General features: G+C 44.7%; 1 protein-coding gene across 1 annotated transcript in view; it reads left to right on the forward strand.

The window, feature by feature from the left end:
• LOC132780040 (transformation/transcription domain-associated protein) overlaps positions 1–19,883 on the forward strand; it is a 232,772-nt gene that overhangs the window by 111,821 nt on the left and 101,068 nt on the right. Inside the window, exons 50-54 of the mRNA XM_067460867.1 lie at positions 1,822–2,035; positions 4,555–4,734; positions 6,719–6,865; positions 9,158–9,277; positions 18,847–19,137. Of these exons, the coding sequence (XP_067316968.1) occupies positions 1,822–2,035; positions 4,555–4,734; positions 6,719–6,865; positions 9,158–9,277; positions 18,847–19,137 (952 nt within the window). The remainder of the gene's footprint in view (positions 1–1,821; positions 2,036–4,554; positions 4,735–6,718; positions 6,866–9,157; positions 9,278–18,846; positions 19,138–19,883) is intronic.

The following is a 19,883-nucleotide window of genomic DNA, read 5'->3' on the forward strand; positions in this document are numbered from 1 at the left end:
CAGTCCCAAAGATCTTCAGGTAAAAGCAGGAGACATAATCCTACTGGCAAAGTTCAAACCAGAGTCCCAGGTACAAGCAAGGAAACTTTTGCCCCAGAAATCTCAATGCAAGAAATCCCAAGCATACTAAGGTTATTCCATGAAGCTTTCAGGCTAGTAAGCTACGTTGAACTGACGCTTTCACAGAGTTTCTAGGAGGCCTAAATACCTTCTCAACCTCAAAACATTAAGCTCTCAGCATCATAAAAGCATTGCGATGACCTTTCACCGAGCTAGCCTCCCGTCTGCTTGCCAGACGCGAACTCCACCTGACCCAGAGATCAAGGCGAGCTTCTCGGGTCAAATCCTTATCTACACTTTCGGTATCATCGTGGGAAGGCACCTGCTCACTAATTCCTTTCTGGTGAAAACAGCTGTGTTGACACTGCACTGTCTGTGAGAGCCTTGGAAGCAGGCTCAGAGATTTGAGGCACAGACAAAGAGCAAGGAAGCTGAAACCCAACAGGAATCTGAATCCCATCATCCTCATCGTCAGAAACTAGCTCAGCCACAACACCCGGCCCAGAATTTCACATTAACTGTTATAATAATTATAATAATTATATTTATTTATACTCCGCTTTACCTCTCCCAAAGGGGACTCAACGCGACTTAACGTAAAAGCATTGTCATAAAATTTAAATTATTATCATTATGTTACTGACACAGCAAACGAGATCTGTGTGCTAGATTTCGTATCACAACATCACAAGTCCAACACTTCCCAAGCGTGTGATGTATTTGTGTCAATATTTATTGCTTTCAAATGCCACCTGAGATCTTTTGGCATGGCACCCAGTGTGATGATTTTTATTTTTATTTTTATTTTATATATATATATATATATATATATATATATATATATATATATAGACACACACACACACTCACACACACATACATACACACACACACAAACACACACACACATACATACATATATACATACATATGGTTGTGGTTGTTGTTGTTGTTGTTACTATTATTGTGCCGGCAGCAGGACTGAAGACCAACAGGTCGGAAGTTCGAATCTGGGGAGAGTGTGGATGAGCTCCTTCTGTTAGCTCTAGCTCCCCATGCAAGGACATGAGAGAAGCCTCCCAAAAGGATGGTAAAACACCAAAACATCTGGGAAAGGTCCCCCGGGAAATGTCTTAGCAGTTGGCCAATTCTCTCACACCAGAAGCAACTTGCAGTTTCTCAAGTCGCTCCTGACACGAAAAAAAAATATTATTACTACTCCTAGCAGCTAACATTCAAAGCATTGTAATACAATTTAAAATATGTCAATGCTTTTATGTTAAGATGCTTAGAGTCTCCTTTGGGAGAGATAAAGCAGGGTATAAATAAATGTAATAATAATAATAATAATAATAATAATAATAATGGTAATAGTAATAGTAATAATAATACTGATGCCTGTCCAGTTTCTTCTCCTTCCCTCTTCCTCCCTCCCGGAATGGTTGTTCCTCTGCTCTTTGTATTATTTTATTTGTTCAATCATGAAGACTGCCTGATTCAATTCCTTGCATTTCCCATTTACTCTGGCTTCTCTAAGGCCTTTTCATTTCAACCCCTGATCTCCTTGGGATGTCCATTCATGTATTTAATTCTCCTTTCAGTGATGCAATCTGGAAGACTAACTGTCACTTGATGAATATGTCTTTCTTCACCCGACCTCCTCCTTCCTTGTCCCCAGTCGTTTCCCAGTTGTTGTTGTCAAAAGCCTTCTCTGCATCTTCTGAACTGTCATTTCACGTCGATGCTTTGCTTCCTTTGTAGGGACGAAAGCCTTTCCGGGAGCGAGCTGACGGCCAAGCTGGAGCCGGCCTTCCTCTCGGGCCTGCGCTGCGCCCAGCCTCTCATCCGGGCCAAGTTCTTCGAGGTCTTCGACAATTCCATGAAGCGCCGCGTTTACGAGCGCCTGCTGTACGTCACCTGCTCCCAAAACTGGGAGGCCATGGGAAACCATTTTTGGATCAAGCAGTGCATCGAGGTAGGACTGCTATAAATATGTTTGACTCCAGCAATTTTACTCCCTGGTGATTTGGCATTGACCGGTTGGATCCGCAATCTTGAGATTAGACTACTGTAATGCACTCTACGTAGGGCTGCCCTTGAAGACGGTTCGGAAGCTACAGCTGGTGCAAAAATTGGCAGCCAGATTGTTAACTGGAGCAAGTTACAGAGAGTGGTCAATCCCCCTGTTTAAAGAGCTCCACTGGCTGCCAATAAGTCTCCAGTCCCAATACAAGGTGCAGGTTATCACCTAAAAAGCTCTAAACGGTTCAGGACCTGCCTATCTGTGCAACCGCCTCCTCCCTTACGAACCCACGCGGTCATTAAGATCTTCTCTCGTTCCCGCCCCTGTCTCAGGCACGGCTGGCGGGGACGAGAGAGAGAGGGCCTTCTCGGTGGTGGCCCCCCATCTCTGGAACTCCCTCCCCAGGGAGATTAGGCTGGCACCACCCGTAGCCACATTCCGTAAGGAATTAAAGACGTGGATGTTTAGTCGTGCTTTCGACTGACGACTCCTATAACAAATGACCTCCATCATGACTTGAATTATCATTCCATCTGATGTCCTGTATTATATTAACTGATCCTGTTAATTTGCTCTGTTTCTATGATTTTTCCTGTGCCGTTATACATTGTTATCCACCTTACTAAACCACTTTATCCCTCAACTAGTTCACGTAGTGGTCCCGCCCCCCCTCCAAAATTAGTCTGCTGTTATTGTTGTTGCTAGCTATTGTTGTTATATTGTTTTATGCTGTTTTAATGTTGTGTTAATTGTTATTGCTTTATTTTAATTGTATTCTGCCTGGGCTTGGGCCCCATGTAAGCCGCCCCGAGTCCCTTCGGGGAGATGGAGGTGGGGTACAAAAATAAAGTTCTTCTTCTTCTTCTTCTTGCGATGGGCGGCATTGCATGACATGCAGTCGGAAAACGCGTGAAACTTTCAGAATCGATGTGTGCGCTTTCACGGCATCTCAATGCATGCCAGATTCTCTTGCTTGTCTCGTGTTCGTTGACAATCTCCCCCTATATATATATATATATATATTCACAGTATCAGAGGCATCTGTGTTGAACAATGAAGGATAAATCAAGTTAATAAGGCGGAAGGTTAAGGCTTTCCAGGAACACAACGCGCTTCCTGATGGAAGATAAAACGACACGCAGGCAATGCATCACCCAAAGCGCTTGCTGCCTGCGTGCCAAGCAGTTCCTTAAGCGCTCCTCAACCAGGGAGCCCAATCAGGAGCAATTACTTTGATGCCGCAATGCAACCCCGCTATCCCCTTCCTTTCCAAAACTGAAGTGCAAATGATCCCAGAGGAGGGGTCGCGAGGTAGAGCCAGGCGTTGGGAAAGCCCCCCCCCCCCCCCCACTTTTGGAAATTTCCAATTCCATACCTTACTTTCTACAAAGCAGAAGTGCCGTTCTTCTGTTTCCGCCATCTGCTTCTCAGTCACCAACTGAAACCTCTAAACCAGTGTTTCTCAACCTGGGGGTCGGGACCCGTGAGGGGGTCGCGAGGGGGAATCAGAGGGGTCGCCAAAGACCATAAGAAAACACAGTATTTTCTGATGGTCATGGAGATTCCATGTGGGAAGTTTGAGCCAATTCTATTGTTGGTGGGGTTCAGAATGTTCTTTGATTGTAATGAATTATAAATCCCAGCAACTACAACTTCCAAATGTCAAGATCTATTTTCCCCAGACTCCACCAGTGTTCACATTTGGGCATTTTGAGTATTTGTGCCAAGTTTGGTCCAGATCCACCATTGCATGAGTCCACAGTGCTCTCCGGATGTAGGTGAACTACAACTCCCAAACTCAAGGTCAATGCCCATCAAACCCTTCCAGTGTTTTCCATTGGTCATGGGAGCCAAGTTTGGTTCAAATCCATCGCTGGTGCAGTTCAGAAGGCTCTTTGATTATAGGTGAACTATAAATCCCAGCAACTACAACTCCCAAATTACAAAATCAATCTTCCCCCAACCCCACTAGAATTCACATTTGGGTGTATTGGGTATTTGTGCCCAGTTGGGTCCAGTGAATGAAAATGCCTCCTGCATATCAGATATTTACATTATGATTTATAACAGTAGGAAAATGACTGTTATGAAGTAGCAACAAAATAATATTATGGTTGGGGGTCGCCACAACATGAGGGACTCTATTAAGGGGTCATTAGGGTTGAGAACCACTGTATTAAGGGGTCGCGGCATTAGGAAGGTTGAGAACCACTGCTCTAAACAAAGGCTGGCTGGGCATCTTTCAGGGATGCTTTAGTTGTGTATTCCTGCACGGCAGAAGGGAGTTGCACTCCACGGAGTTTGTGAACCCATTCGATTCTATTATTCTGGGTCTCAATGGGATCTTGTTTTGGGGAGGACGTGTCTTCCCGGTGGGAATGAGAAGAAGGTGGTAGAAGGGGCTCCCAGTGTTGGTCTTGAAAGCAAATAGGTCTAACAAGGGTGTTTTTTTTTTGTCCAAAAATAAACAGCTTCTGCTGGCTGTGTGCGAGCGGAACACGACCATTGGGACCAGTTGCCAGGGCGCCATGCTCCCGTCCATCACCAACGTCATCAACCTTGCGGACAGCCACGACCGGGCCGCCTTCGCCATGGTGACCCACGTCAAGCAGGAGCCCCGAGAGAGAGAAAACAGCGAGTCCAAGGAAGAGGTAACAGTTTCTCATTGGCCCTCCAGATCGGCAGGGTCAGCGCTTGCGGGTTTGATTTCCTTATACTTATTGATTACATGTATTGATACGAAGGAGACTCAAAGCAGGTGAGCCCAAGAGGACCCCCACACAATCTAAAATATATCAATATGAAGAAATGCAATCATATATAATGGGTTGTTGTAGGTTTTTTCGGGCTATATGGCCATGGTCTAGAGGCATTCTCTCCTGACGTTTCGCCTGCATCTATGGCAAGCATCCTCAGAGGGAGTGAGGACAATTTTGGAGCACTCTGGACCACTCTCACCACCACCATGTCAGGCGACACAGAGAAGCCATTGAAATCCACAAGAAGCATGTGGACAATTTCAACAGAAAGGAAGAGACCATGAAAATGAACAAAATCTGGCCACCAGTATTAAAAAACTCTAAAATTACAACAGCAAAACAGCAGAGAGGAAACAATCTGGGATAATCACCTCTCAACAAAAGATTGTCCCAAGCACTGCCAAGCCATCAAATTCTAATCAAGGTGGTCAATTGAAACATTCCCACCTAGCTCCAACAGACAAGAGTCCTTTGTCCCACCCTGGTCATTCCACAGATATATAAACCCTTTTTCTTAGTTCCAACAGACCTCACTACCTATCTGAGGATGCTTGCCACAGATGCAGGCGAAACGTCAGGAGAGAATGCCTCCAGAACATGGCCATATAGCCCGAAAAAACCTACAACAACCCAGTGATTCCGGTCATGAAAGCCTTCGACAATCATATATAATGTCAAGATAAAACGTAGGAAGTAAAATTAAACAATGAGGATAATGTTACTATAAATTTTGTATAAATAGTCACTTAAATATTCATAATATATATATAAGAAGTATTCCCTACATACACGAAAATATTTGCAAATTAACAAAATGGATTCTGTGTTGGAATCATAGGCACTTGGAGTCTCCCTGGGGAGAGAAAAAGCGGCGTAATAATAATAATAATAATAATAATAATAATCGTAATAATAATATTGATTTATACCCCGCCACCATCTCCCCGATGGGGACTCGGAGCGGCTTACGTGAGGCCAAGCCCAAACAACAATTACAAAAACCGAAAACACAAACAATAAACAACAACATCATAGTTACATAAAACATGTGAATACATAACAATGTAAACATTACAATAAGCACAAGCACAATGACAATGGGCGGGCTACAGGTAATGATTAAAAGACAAACTGATGAAAACTAATTAAAAACTCGGGTGGGATAATACACATAATGATGATGATGATGATGATGATGACAATAATAAGGTAGAGGTAAAAGTTTTCCCCCGACATTAAGTCTAGTCGTGTCCGACTCTGGTGCTCACTTCTATTTCTAAGTCGAAGAGCCAGCCTTGTCCATAGACAACTCCAAGGTCATGGGGCCACTGGCATGACTGCATGGAGCGCAGTTACTTTCCCGCTGGAGCAGTACCTATTCATTTACTCACATTTACATGTTTTCGAACTGCTAGGTGGGCAGAAGCTGGGGCTAACAGCAGGAGCTCACATTGCTCCCCGGATTCAAATGGCTGACCTTTTGATCAGCAAGTTCAGCAAGTTTGGTCAGGGATGATGGGAGTTGTGTTCTAATGATGGAGAATCCAAGGTTGGGAAGCCTTGCCTCAGACCAGAAGGTCCCAACCCGAGGACTCCACCTGCCACGTGAATCATGCTCCTCTACATTTTAGGTGCTGTAGGTATACCGAAAGGCATAACAGCGCTCCATGCAGTCATGCCTATGGCCACATGACGTTGGAGGTGTCTATGGACAATGCTGGCTCTTCCGCTTAGAAATGGAGATGAGCACCACACCCCAGAGTCAGACATGACTGGACTTAATGTCAGGGGACTACCTTTACCTTTACCTAAAGGCATGCTATACCTTGTGGGTGCTTTGCAAACCCTTGTGTCGCTTCTCTCCTCTCCTCCAAAGGACGTGGAGATCGACATAGAGCTGGCTCCGGGGGACCAGGCCAGCACCCCCAAGACCAAGGAGCTTTCCGAAAAGGACATCGGCAACCAGCTGCACATGCTGACCAACCGGCACGACAAATTCCTGGACTCCCTCCGAGAAGTGAAGGTGGGTTATGGCTTCCTTTGGTTTTCTATTCAGAGGAGATTTGTATATAGTTTCCCTTCAGTCTGAGTAGTGTGACGTGCACAAGAGTCAATGCAATGAAATGAGAGACAATATTCTTCAAATGGAGGTTCCAGGTGCATCTCCTGAATCCGCTTCCCCTGTTGCTTGTTAGATAGACATAGCACAGTGTGGTGAATCTTACCTGGTAGGCCGGAAAGGGAGCCTGGATAACAGTAAGGCAGGTCTCCATTTTAGGAGGGAATGCCAGGGAGGCAGCCATCTTGAGTTAGACTACACCTGGAATATTGTGTCCAATTCTAGGCACTACAATTGAAGAGAGATATTGACTCTAAGCTGGAATGTGTCCAGAGGAGGGCGACTCAAATGATCAAGGGTCTGGAGAACAAGCCCTATGAGGAGCGGCTTAAGGAGCTGGGCATGTTTAGCCTGAAGAAGAGAAGGCTGAGAGGAGATATGATGAGAGCCATGTATAAATAGGTAAGAGGAAGCCACAGGGAGGAGGAGGGAGCAAGCTTCCTTCCTGCTTCCCTGGAGACTAGGACGCAATGGAACAATGGCTTCAAACTCCAAAAGAGGAGATTCCATCTGAACATGAGAAAGAACATCCTGACTGTGAGAGCTGTTCAGCAGTGGAACTCTCTGCCCGGAGGGAGTGTGGTGGAGGCTCCTTCTTTGGAAGCTTTGAAGCAAGGGCTGGATGGCCATCTGTCAGGGGTGCTTTGAATGCAATATTCCTGCTTCTTGGCAGAACGAGGTTGGACTGGATGAAGGCCCAGGAGGTCTCTTCCAACTCTTGGATTCTAGGATTCTATGACATCAGGCATGCCCCAACTCTGGCAGTTTTTAGGACCATGATGGTGAACCTATGACATGCGTATCAGCACTGACACACCTGGCTATTTTTGATGACACGCGGCCACGTGCGGCCGCATACAGAGAAGTATCTGCACGTTGGAGCATTGTTCACTCCATAACTCAGCATAGAATGTACATTTTTTCTTATTTAAACTATAAATATTGCAAAATTATGTTTGTTTTTTTCCTCAAAGTTGGCACCCCACCCAAGTGATGCTCAGGTTTTTAGCAAATGTTGACACACCAAGCTCAAAAGGTTGCCCACCACTGATTTAGGAAGAGCTTGAAGACGTGGTTGTTTTAGTGTGCCTTCCCAGAATAAGGAAACCCCCGGTAATATGTCCCTAAATGCACTTTATCAATGATCTAGGATTGCCTGCACACCCCTTTCCTCTCCGAAATTCTATCCTAGTTATATATTTCACCTGGCCATGCTCTGCGCCTGTGACACGTGGACTGTCTACAGACGTCACATGCAACTTCTGGAACAATTCCATCAGCGCTGCCCCCCAAAAATTCTGCAAATCTCTTGGGAAGACAAACGTCAGCGTGCTGGAAGAAGCAAAGACCACCAGCATTGAAGTGATGATCCTCTGCCGTCAACTTCGTTGGACCGGCCATGTTGTCTGGATGCCCGACCACCATCTCCCAAAGCAGCTGCTCTACTTCGAACTCAGGAACGGAAAGCGGGATGTTGGTGGGCAAGAAAGGAGATGGAAAGATGGGCTCAAAGCCAACCTTAAAAACTCTGGCATAGACACTGAGAACTGGGAAGCCCTGGCCCTTGAGCGCTCCAACTGGAGGTCAGCTGTGACCAGCAGTGCTGCAGAATTCGAAGAGGCATGAATGGAGGGCGAAAGGGAGAAGCATGCCAAGAGGAAGGTGTGTCAAGCCAACCCCGAACGAGACCAATGCCCTCACTGTGGGAGAAGATGCAGGTCAAGAAGAGGACTCCACAGCCACCTACGGACCCACAAGAACGTTGGAAGACAATCCTCCTCGGAAAACGAGGGATCGCCTAAGTAAGAAGTAAAGTAAAGTGTAGATAAGGTCAGATGCTACCAGTTGGACTCTGATGATAGATGAGCTGAAACGTGTTTGCTGTGAAAGGACTCTGTTGTATTTTGCTTGCTCCTGGGACACTTGCTATCCAGAATTCAGTGGTTCAGTGACGTCGCGATTCGGAAAACGACAAACCACTTCACGTCCCTGCGCATCCCGTGACGTTGTCTTGGCTCAGCAGTAAGATGACCATATTATGTGACTCCACTTTGTTTGAATCTCAGACACATTTTGCATTTTGGAGAGGTGATTTAGCCAAAGAAGGCGAGCGATAGATGTGAGTGATTGGGATGGTATTTCGGGTGCCTAACCAGGTTCCTTCCTTCCTTCCTTCCTTCCTTCCTTCCTTCGCAGACGGGTGCGCTGCTGAGTGCCTTTGTGCAGCTGTGCCACATCTCCACCCCGCTAGCCGAGAAGACCTGGATCCAGCTGTTCTCCAGGTTGTGGAAGATCTTGTCCGATAGGCAGCAACATGTAAGTGTGGGATCTTTGTAAACAACACACAAAACAAAACAACACCAAAGGATCAAATCCAATTGGCTGCTGTCTAAGAATATACAGCTAAAGCATTATTAAGCAAGACCCCTCCAAACTCTCCTTAAAGGTCTCAAAAGAAAGTGAGTCCACTACCCTCCAAAGTCCATTTTGGAGGGTAGTGGACATAACAATATTGATCATATGGAGCAGCGACATAACAATATTGATTATAGACTCAATTTTCTCTCTGTGACATTTTGAAGCCAGCAGAGGGCACTGGAAACCTTGTATTGGAACTTTTGTGAAGCAACAAGCTCTAATAAAGAAACTGAGAAGAGGGGGAGATGGGCAGGAAAGGTGTATAAAAGGAAGTGGTGGTGGGGAAAAGTCAGTAGTGTCTTTCTTTGCTGCAGAGATACAAGCAATATATCAATTTCCAAGCAAAACCGGCTTGTGAGTGATCATTTAATATTGCGATATAAAACCTACAGTCTTACAGTGGCTCAATAAGGAGGATGAAAGAATCCATCTTTCTCTCTCCTGTGTGACTCAGTCTGAGTATCTGCCTGTGTTGTATGTGACTATCTGATGACTTGGATTGTTTGCCAGAACAAGGAAAGTGGATCTGCATATCCGAATTGTACATTTATATCTTTTGCAATGGCCTATGGATATTTAGGATGAAAACCTGACCCTGTGAGTTTACTAAGCAGTGTGTAGATAAGGTCAGATGCTGGCAGTTGGACTCTGATGATAGACGAGCTGAAACGTGTGTTTGCCGTGTATTTTGCTTGCTCCTGGGACACTTGCTATCCAGAATTCAGTGGTTCAGTGACGTGGTGGGAAAAAGTCAGTAGTGTCTTTCTTTGCTGCAGAGATACAAGCAATATATTCATTTCCAAGCAAAACCGGCTTGTGAGTGATCGTTTAATATTGCTATAGAAAACCTACAGTCTTACAGTGGCTAAATAAGGAGGAGGAAAGAATACAGTGGCTAAATAAGGAGGAGGAAAGAATCTTTCTCTCTCCTGTGTGATTCAGTCTGAGTATCTCCCTGTGTTGTATGTGACTATCTGATGACTAGTTTGCATCAGCCGTTGTCATTGCCAAGGGGTTGCATCAGCCAGTGTCGCTTACTGATGACCTGTCAGCAGTTGGCTGTCAGGAGTCAATTTCTGACGGCATTAAGACATCACAAATTCCCTCCGTGACATCCTGACTGAATCATCCTGGCTGAATCAATTCTCTCTGTGACATTTTGAGGGCGCTGGAAACCTTGTATTGGAACTTGTGAAGCAACAAGCTCTAATAAGGAAACTGAGAAGAGGGGGGAGATGGGCAGGAAAGGTGTCTAAAAGGAAGTGGTGAGGGAGGGGGGAAGTCCGTAGTGTCTTTCTTTGCTGCAGAGATACAAGCAATATATTCATTTCAAAGCAGAACCGGCTTGTGAGTGATCATTTAATATTGCTATATAAAATCTACAGTCTTACAGTGGCTTAATAAGGAGGATGAAATAATCCATCTTTCTCTCTCCTATGTGACTCAGTCCGAGTATCTGCCTGTGTTGTATGTGACTATTCTTTGTGACATTTTGAGGGCACTGGAAACCTTGTATTAGAACTTGTGAAGCAACAAGCTCTAATAAGGAAACTGAGAAGAGGGGGAAATGGGCAGGAAAGGTGTATAAAAGGAAGTGGTGGTGGGAACAAGTCAGTAGTGTCTTTCTTTGCTGCAGAGATACAAGCAGTATATCCATTTCAAAGCAAAACCGGCTTGTGAGTGGTTATTTAATATTGCTATATAAAACCTACAGTCTTACAGTGGCTCAATAAGGAGGATGAAAGAATCCACCTCCCTCTCTCCTGTGTGACTCAGTCCGAGTATCTGCCTGTGTTGTATGTGACTATTCTTTGTGACATTTTGAGGGCACTGGAAACCTTGTATTAGAACTTGTGAAGCAACAAGCTCTAATAAGGAAACTGAGAAGAGGGGGAGATGGGCAGGAAAGGTGTACAAAAGGAAGTGGTGGTGGGAACAAGTCAGTAGTGTCTTTCTTTGCTGCAGAGATACAAGCAGTATATCCATTTCAAAGCAAAACCGGCTTGTGAGTGGTTATTTAATATTGCTATATAAAACCTACAGTCTTACAGTGGCTCAATAAGGAGGATGAAAGAATCCACCTCCCTCTCTCCTGTGTGACTCAGTCCGAGTATCTGCCTGTGTTGTATGTGACTATTCTTTGTGACATTTTGAGGGCACTGGAAACCTTGTATTGGAACTTGTGAAGCAACAAGCTCTAATCAGGAAACTGAGAAGAGGGGGAAATGGGCAGGAAAGGTGTATAAAAGGAAGTGGTGGTGGGGAAAAGTCGTTAGCGTCTTTCTTTGCTGCAGAGATACAAGCAATATATGCATTCCAAAGCAAAACCAGCTTGTGAGTGATCATTTAATATTGCTAATATAAAACCTACTTAGCCTTATTTAGCCACTGTGATACACAGTCTTACAGTGGCTAAATAAGGAGGATGAGAGAATCAAACTTTCTCTCTCCTGTGTGAGTCAGTCTGAGCATCTGCCTGTGTTGTATGTGACTATCTGATGACTAGTTTGCATCAGGCGTTGTCATTGCCAAGGGGTTGCATCAGGCAGTGTCGCTTACTCATGACCGGTCAGCAGGTGGCTCAATAAGGAGGATGAAAGAATCCATCTCTCTCTCTCCTGTGTGACTCAGTCTGAGTTTCTGCCTGTGTTGTATGTGACTATCTGATGACTAGTTTGCATCAGCCTTTGTCATTGCAAAGGGGTTGCATCAGCCAGTGTGGCTTACTGATGCCCTGTCAGCAGGTGGCTGTCAGGAGTCAATTTCTGACGGCATGAAGACATCACAAATTCCCTCCGTGACATCCTGACTGAGCCATCCTGGCTGAATCAATTCTCTCTCTGTGACATTTTGAGGGCGCTGGAAACCTTGTATTGGAACTTGTAAAGCAACAAGCTCTAATAAGGACACTGAGAAGAGAGGGGAGGTGGGCAGGAAAGGTGTCTAAAAGGAAGTGGTGGTGGGAAAAAGTCAGTAGAGTCTTTCTTTGCTGCAGAGATACAAGCAATATATTCATTTCAAAGCAGAACCGGCTTGTGAGTGATCATTTAATATTGCTATATAAAACCTACAGTCTTACAGTGGCTCAATAAGGAGGATGAAAGAATCCACCTCCCTCTCTCCTGTGTGACTCAGTCCGAGTATCTGCCTGTGTTGTATGTGACTATTCTTTGTGACATTTTGAGGGCACTGGAAACCTTGTATTGGAACTTGTGAAGCAACAAGCTCTAATCAGGAAACTGAGAAGAGGGGGAAATGGGCAGGAAAGGTGTATAAAAGGAAGTGGTGGTGGGGAAAAGTCGTTAGCGTCTTTCTTTGCTGCAGAGATACAAGCAATATATGCATTCCAAAGCAAAACCAGCTTGTGAGTGATCATTTAATATTGCTAATATAAAACCTACTTAGCCTTATTTAGCCACTGTGATACACAGTCTTACAGTGGCTAAATAAGGAGGATGAGAGAATCAAACTTTCTCTCTCCTGTGTGAGTCAGTCTGAGCATCTGCCTGTGTTGTATGTGACTATCTGATGACTAGTTTGCATCAGGCGTTGTCATTGCCAAGGGGTTGCATCAGGCAGTGTCGCTTACTCATGACCGGTCAGCAGGTGGCTCAATAAGGAGGATGAAAGAATCCATCTCTCTCTCTCCTGTGTGACTCAGTCTGAGTTTCTGCCTGTGTTGTATGTGACTATCTGATGACTAGTTTGCATCAGCCTTTGTCATTGCAAAGGGGTTGCATCAGCCAGTGTGGCTTACTGATGCCCTGTCAGCAGGTGGCTGTCAGGAGTCAATTTCTGACGGCATGAAGACATCACAAATTCCCTCCGTGACATCCTGACTGAGCCATCCTGGCTGAATCAATTCTCTCTCTGTGACATTTTGAGGGCGCTGGAAACCTTGTATTGGAACTTGTAAAGCAACAAGCTCTAATAAGGACACTGAGAAGAGAGGGGAGGTGGGCAGGAAAGGTGTCTAAAAGGAAGTGGTGGTGGGAAAAAGTCAGTAGAGTCTTTCTTTGCTGCAGAGATACAAGCAATATATTCATTTCAAAGCAGAACCGGCTTGTGAGTGATCATTTAATATTGCTATATAAAACCTACAGTCTTACAGTGGCTCAATAAGGAGGATGAAAGAATCCACCTCCCTCTCTCCTGTGTGACTCAGTCCGAGTATCTGCCTGTGTTGTATGTGACTATTCTTTGTGACATTTTGAGGGCACTGGAAACCTTGTATTAGAACTTGTGAAGCAACAAGCTCTAATAAGGAAACTGAGAAGAGGGGGAGATGGGCAGGAAAGGTGTATAAAAGGAAGTGGTGGTGGGAACAAGTCAGTAGTGTCTTTCTTTGCTGCAGAGATACAAGCAATATATTCATTTCAAAGCAAAACCGGCTTGTGAGTGATCATTTAATATTGCTATATAAAACCTACAGTCTTACAGTGGCTCAATAAGGAGGATGAAAGAATCCACCTCCCTCTCTCCTGTGTGACTCAGTCCGAGTATCTGCCTGTGTTGTATGTGACTATTCTTTGTGACATTTTGAGGGCACTGGAAACCTTGTATTGGAACTTGTGAAGCAACAAGCTCTAATCAGGAAACTGAGAAGAGGGGGAAATGGGCAGGAAAGGTGTATAAAAGGAAGTGGTGGTGGGGAAAAGTCGTTAGCGTCTTTCTTTGCTGCAGAGATACAAGCAATATATGCATTCCAAAGCAAAACCAGCTTGTGAGTGATCATTTAATATTGCTAATATAAAACCTACTTAGCCTTATTTAGCCACTGTGATACACAGTCTTACAGTGGCTAAATAAGGAGGATGAGAGAATCAAACTTTCTCTCTCCTGTGTGAGTCAGTCTGAGCATCTGCCTGTGTTGTATGTGACTATCTGATGACTAGTTTGCATCAGGCGTTGTCATTGCCAAGGGGTTGCATCAGGCAGTGTCGCTTACTCATGACCGGTCAGCAGGTGGCTCAATAAGGAGGATGAAAGAATCCATCTCTCTCTCTCCTGTGTGACTCAGTCTGAGTTTCTGCCTGTGTTGTATGTGACTATCTGATGACTAGTTTGCATCAGCCTTTGTCATTGCAAAGGGGTTGCATCAGCCAGTGTGGCTTACTGATGCCCTGTCAGCAGGTGGCTGTCAGGAGTCAATTTCTGACGGCATGAAGACATCACAAATTCCCTCCGTGACATCCTGACTGAGCCATCCTGGCTGAATCAATTCTCTCTCTGTGACATTTTGAGGGCGCTGGAAACCTTGTATTGGAACTTGTAAAGCAACAAGCTCTAATAAGGACACTGAGAAGAGAGGGGAGGTGGGCAGGAAAGGTGTCTAAAAGGAAGTGGTGGTGGGAAAAAGTCAGTAGAGTCTTTCTTTGCTGCAGAGATACAAGCAATATATTCATTTCAAAGCAGAACCGGCTTGTGAGTGATCATTTAATATTGCTATATAAAACCTACAGTCTTACAGTGGCTCAATAAGGAGGATGAAAGAATCCACCTCCCTCTCTCCTGTGTGACTCAGTCCGAGTATCTGCCTGTGTTGTATGTGACTATTCTTTGTGACATTTTGAGGGCACTGGAAACCTTGTATTAGAACTTGTGAAGCAACAAGCTCTAATAAGGAAACTGAGAAGAGGGGGAGATGGGCAGGAAAGGTGTATAAAAGGAAGTGGTGGTGGGAACAAGTCAGTAGTGTCTTTCTTTGCTGCAGAGATACAAGCAATATATTCATTTCAAAGCAAAACCGGCTTGTGAGTGATCATTTAATATTGCTATATAAAACCTACAGTCTTACAGTGGCTCAATAAGGAGGATGAAAGAATCCACCTCCCTCTCTCCTGTGTGACTCAGTCCGAGTATCTGCCTGTGTTGTATGTGACTATTCTTTGTGACATTTTGAGGGCACTGGAAACCTTGTATTGGAACTTGTGAAGCAACAAGCTCTAATCAGGAAACTGAGAAGAGGGGGAAATGGGCAGGAAAGGTGTATAAAAGGAAGTGGTGGTGGGGAAAAGTCGTTAGCGTCTTTCTTTGCTGCAGAGATACAAGCAATATATGCATTCCAAAGCAAAACCAGCTTGTGAGTGATCATTTAATATTGCTAATATAAAACCTACTTAGCCTTATTTAGCCACTGTGATACACAGTCTTACAGTGGCTAAATAAGGAGGATGAGAGAATCAAACTTTCTCTCTCCTGTGTGAGTCAGTCTGAGCATCTGCCTGTGTTGTATGTGACTATCTGATGACTAGTTTGCATCAGGCGTTGTCATTGCCAAGGGGTTGCATCAGGCAGTGTCGCTTACTCATGACCGGTCAGCAGGTGGCTCAATAAGGAGGATGAAAGAATCCATCTCTCTCTCTCCTGTGTGACTCAGTCTGAGTTTCTGCCTGTGTTGTATGTGACTATCTGATGACTAGTTTGCATCAGCCTTTGTCATTGCAAAGGGGTTGCATCAGCCAGTGTGGCTTACTGATGCCCTGTCAGCAGGTGGCTGTCAGGAGTCAATTTCTGACGGCATGAAGACATCACAAATTCCCTCCGTGACATCCTGACTGAGCCATCCTGGCTGAATCAATTCTCTCTCTGTGACATTTTGAGGGCGCTGGAAACCTTGTATTGGAACTTGTAAAGCAACAAGCTCTAATAAGGACACTGAGAAGAGAGGGGAGGTGGGCAGGAAAGGTGTCTAAAAGGAAGTGGTGGTGGGAAAAAGTCAGTAGAGTCTTTCTTTGCTGCAGAGATACAAGCAATATATTCATTTCAAAGCAGAACCGGCTTGTGAGTGATCATTTAATATTGCTATATAAAACCTACAGTCTTACAGTGGCTCAATAAGGAGGATGAAAGAATCCACCTCCCTCTCTCCTGTGTGACTCAGTCCGAGTATCTGCCTGTGTTGTATGTGACTATTCTTTGTGACATTTTGAGGGCACTGGAAACCTTGTATTAGAACTTGTGAAGCAACAAGCTCTAATAAGGAAACTGAGAAGAGGGGGAGATGGGCAGGAAAGGTGTATAAAAGGAAGTGGTGGTGGGAACAAGTCAGTAGTGTCTTTCTTTGCTGCAGAGATACAAGCAATATATTCATTTCAAAGCAAAACCGGCTTGTGAGTGATCATTTAATATTGCTATATAAAACCTACAGTCTTACAGTGGCTCAATAAGGAGGATGAAAGAATCCACCTCCCTCTCTCCTGTGTGACTCAGTCCGAGTATCTGCCTGTGTTGTATGTGACTATTCTTTGTGACATTTTGAGGGCACTGGAAACCTTGTATTGGAACTTGTGAAGCAACAAGCTCTAATCAGGAAACTGAGAAGAGGGGGAAATGGGCAGGAAAGGTGTATAAAAGGAAGTGGTGGTGGGGAAAAGTCGTTAGCGTCTTTCTTTGCTGCAGAGATACAAGCAATATATGCATTCCAAAGCAAAACCAGCTTGTGAGTGATCATTTAATATTGCTAATATAAAACCTACTTAGCCTTATTTAGCCACTGTGATACACAGTCTTACAGTGGCTAAATAAGGAGGATGAGAGAATCAAACTTTCTCTCTCCTGTGTGAGTCAGTCTGAGCATCTGCCTGTGTTGTATGTGACTATCTGATGACTAGTTTGCATCAGGCGTTGTCATTGCCAAGGGGTTGCATCAGGCAGTGTCGCTTACTCATGACCGGTCAGCAGGTGGCTCAATAAGGAGGATGAAAGAATCCATCTCTCTCTCTCCTGTGTGACTCAGTCTGAGTTTCTGCCTGTGTTGTATGTGACTATCTGATGACTAGTTTGCATCAGCCTTTGTCATTGCAAAGGGGTTGCATCAGCCAGTGTGGCTTACTGATGCCCTGTCAGCAGGTGGCTGTCAGGAGTCAATTTCTGACGGCATGAAGACATCACAAATTCCCTCCGTGACATCCTGACTGAGCCATCCTGGCTGAATCAATTCTCTCTCTGTGACATTTTGAGGGCGCTGGAAACCTTGTATTGGAACTTGTAAAGCAACAAGCTCTAATAAGGACACTGAGAAGAGAGGGGAGGTGGGCAGGAAAGGTGTCTAAAAGGAAGTGGTGGTGGGAAAAAGTCAGTAGAGTCTTTCTTTGCTGCAGAGATACAAGCAATATATTCATTTCAAAGCAGAACCGGCTTGTGAGTGATCATTTAATATTGCTATATAAAATCTACAGTCTTACAGTGGCTTAATAAGGAGGATGAAAGAATCCACCTCCCTCTCTCCTGTGTGACTCAGTCCGAGTATCTGCCTGTGTTGTATGTGACTATTCTTTGTGACATTTTGAGGGCACTGGAAACCTTGTATTGGAACTTGTAAAGCAACAAGCTCTAATAAGGACACTGAGAAGAGAGGGGAGGTGGGCAGGAAAGGTGTATAAAAGGAAGTGGTGGTGGGGAAAAAGTCAGTAGTGTCTTTCTTTGTTGCAGAGATGCAAGCAATATATTCATTTCCAAGCAAAACCGGCTTGTGAGTGATCATTTAATATTGCTATATGAAACCTACAGTCTTACCGTGGCTCAATAAGGAGGATGAATGAATCCATCTCTCTCTCTCCTGTGTGACTCAGTCTGAGTATCTGCCTGTGTTGTATGTGACTATCTGATGACTAGTTTGCATCAGCCATTGTCATTGCCAAGGGGTTGCATCAGCCAGTGTCGCTTACTGATGACCTGTCAGCAGGTGGCTGTCAGGAGTCAATTTCTGACGGCATGAAGACATCACAAATTCCCTCCGTGACATCCTGACTGAGCCATCCTGGCTGAATCAATTCTCTCTCTGTGACATTTTGAGGGCGCTGGAAACCTTGTATTGGAACTTGTGAAGCAACAAGCTCTAATAAGGAAACTGAGAAGAGGGGGAGATGGGCAGGAAAGGGGTATAAAAGGACGTGGTGGTGGGAAAATGTCAGTACTGTCTTTCTTGGCTGCAGATATACAAGCAATATATTCATTTCAAAGCAAAACCGGCTTGTGAGTGATCATTTAATATTGCTGATATAAAACCTACTTAATATTGCTATATAAAACCTACTTAGCCTTATTTAGCCACTGCAATACACAGTCTTACAGTGGCTAAATAAGGAGGATGAGAGAATCAAACTTTCTCTCTCCTGTGTGAGTCAGTCTGAGCATCTGCCTGTGTTGTATGTGACTATCTGATGACTAGTTTGCATCAGGCGTTGTCATTGCCAAGGGGTTGCATCAGCCAGTGTCGCTTACTCATGACCGGTCAGCAGGTGGCTCAGTAAGGAGGATGAAAGAATCCATCTCTCTCTCTCCTGTGTGACTCAGTCTGAGTATCTGCCTGTGTTGTATGTGACTATCTGAGGAATGATTGTTTGCAAGTACAAAGAAAGTGGATCTGCGTATCTATCCTGTGTTTGGAGAGCTGCTGCCAGGGTGTGCCTTGCAGGTGATGTCCGTGCCCGCCCTTTCTCACCCTCCTTCCCCCTTGTTGCCAGGCGCTGGCGGGGGAGATCAGCCCCTTCCTGTGCAGCGGGAGCCACCAGGTGCAGCGGGACTGCCAGCCGAGCGCGCTGAACTGCTTTGTGGAGGGCCTGTCGCAGTGCGTGCCGCCCATCCCCATCCGGCCCTGCGTGCTCAAGTACCTGGGCAAGACCCACAACCTCTGGTTCCGCTCCACGCTCATGCTGGAGCACCAGGCCTTCGAGAAGGGGCTCAGCCTCCAGATCAAGCCCAAGCAGACCGCCGCCGAGTTCTACGAGCAGGAGAGCATCACCCCGCCACAGCAGGTACGCCCTCCCGCAGGAATGCATGCGCCCTCCCTGTCACTTGTAAAGACTCCTTTCCTGACTCAGGTCCATGCTCGTTTGTGTATCTTTTGTGCATTGCAGTTTTTATGCATATATTTTGTTGTGTTAATCTTATGGTTATGTTGTTTTTACTTTGTGTGTTTTGTGATGTTACCTGGGAACCGCTCTGAGTCCCCTCGGGGAGATGGAGCGGTATATAAACAAAGTATTATTATTATTATTATTATTATTATTATTATTATTAGTGTGGGAGCATTAAGAAATGCACAACTCACCCTCCCCTTAAATGGTTTTCAGATCGTTTCAAGGAGATTTTACTGTGTGGGTCGAACAAGGGATTTTTTGTTGCCAAATACTAGGCAGTCCTCGAGTTACAGACATCCGACTCATATTTAAGAACAGGGATGAGACAACAGGAAGTGAGAGGAATCGTATATTATACATTATTATATATAGAGAGAGAGAGAGAGGAAAAGGGGCATTTTTACTTCAGCCATATATATATATATGGCTGAAGTAAAAATGCCCCTATCCCCCCCCCTCTCTCTCTATATATAATTTATATATATATTAAATTATATATATAATTTAAAATAATAAAAATAATAAAAATAAATAATATATATATTGTGTGTGTGTGTGTGTGTGTGTGTGTGTGTATGGCTGAAGTAAAAATGCCCCTATCCCCCCCCTCTCTCTCTATATATAATTTATATATATATTAA

Source organism: Anolis sagrei, chromosome X (genome assembly GCF_037176765.1).
Source record: "Anolis sagrei isolate rAnoSag1 chromosome X, rAnoSag1.mat, whole genome shotgun sequence".
Taxonomy (NCBI): domain Eukaryota; kingdom Metazoa; phylum Chordata; class Lepidosauria; order Squamata; family Dactyloidae; genus Anolis; species Anolis sagrei.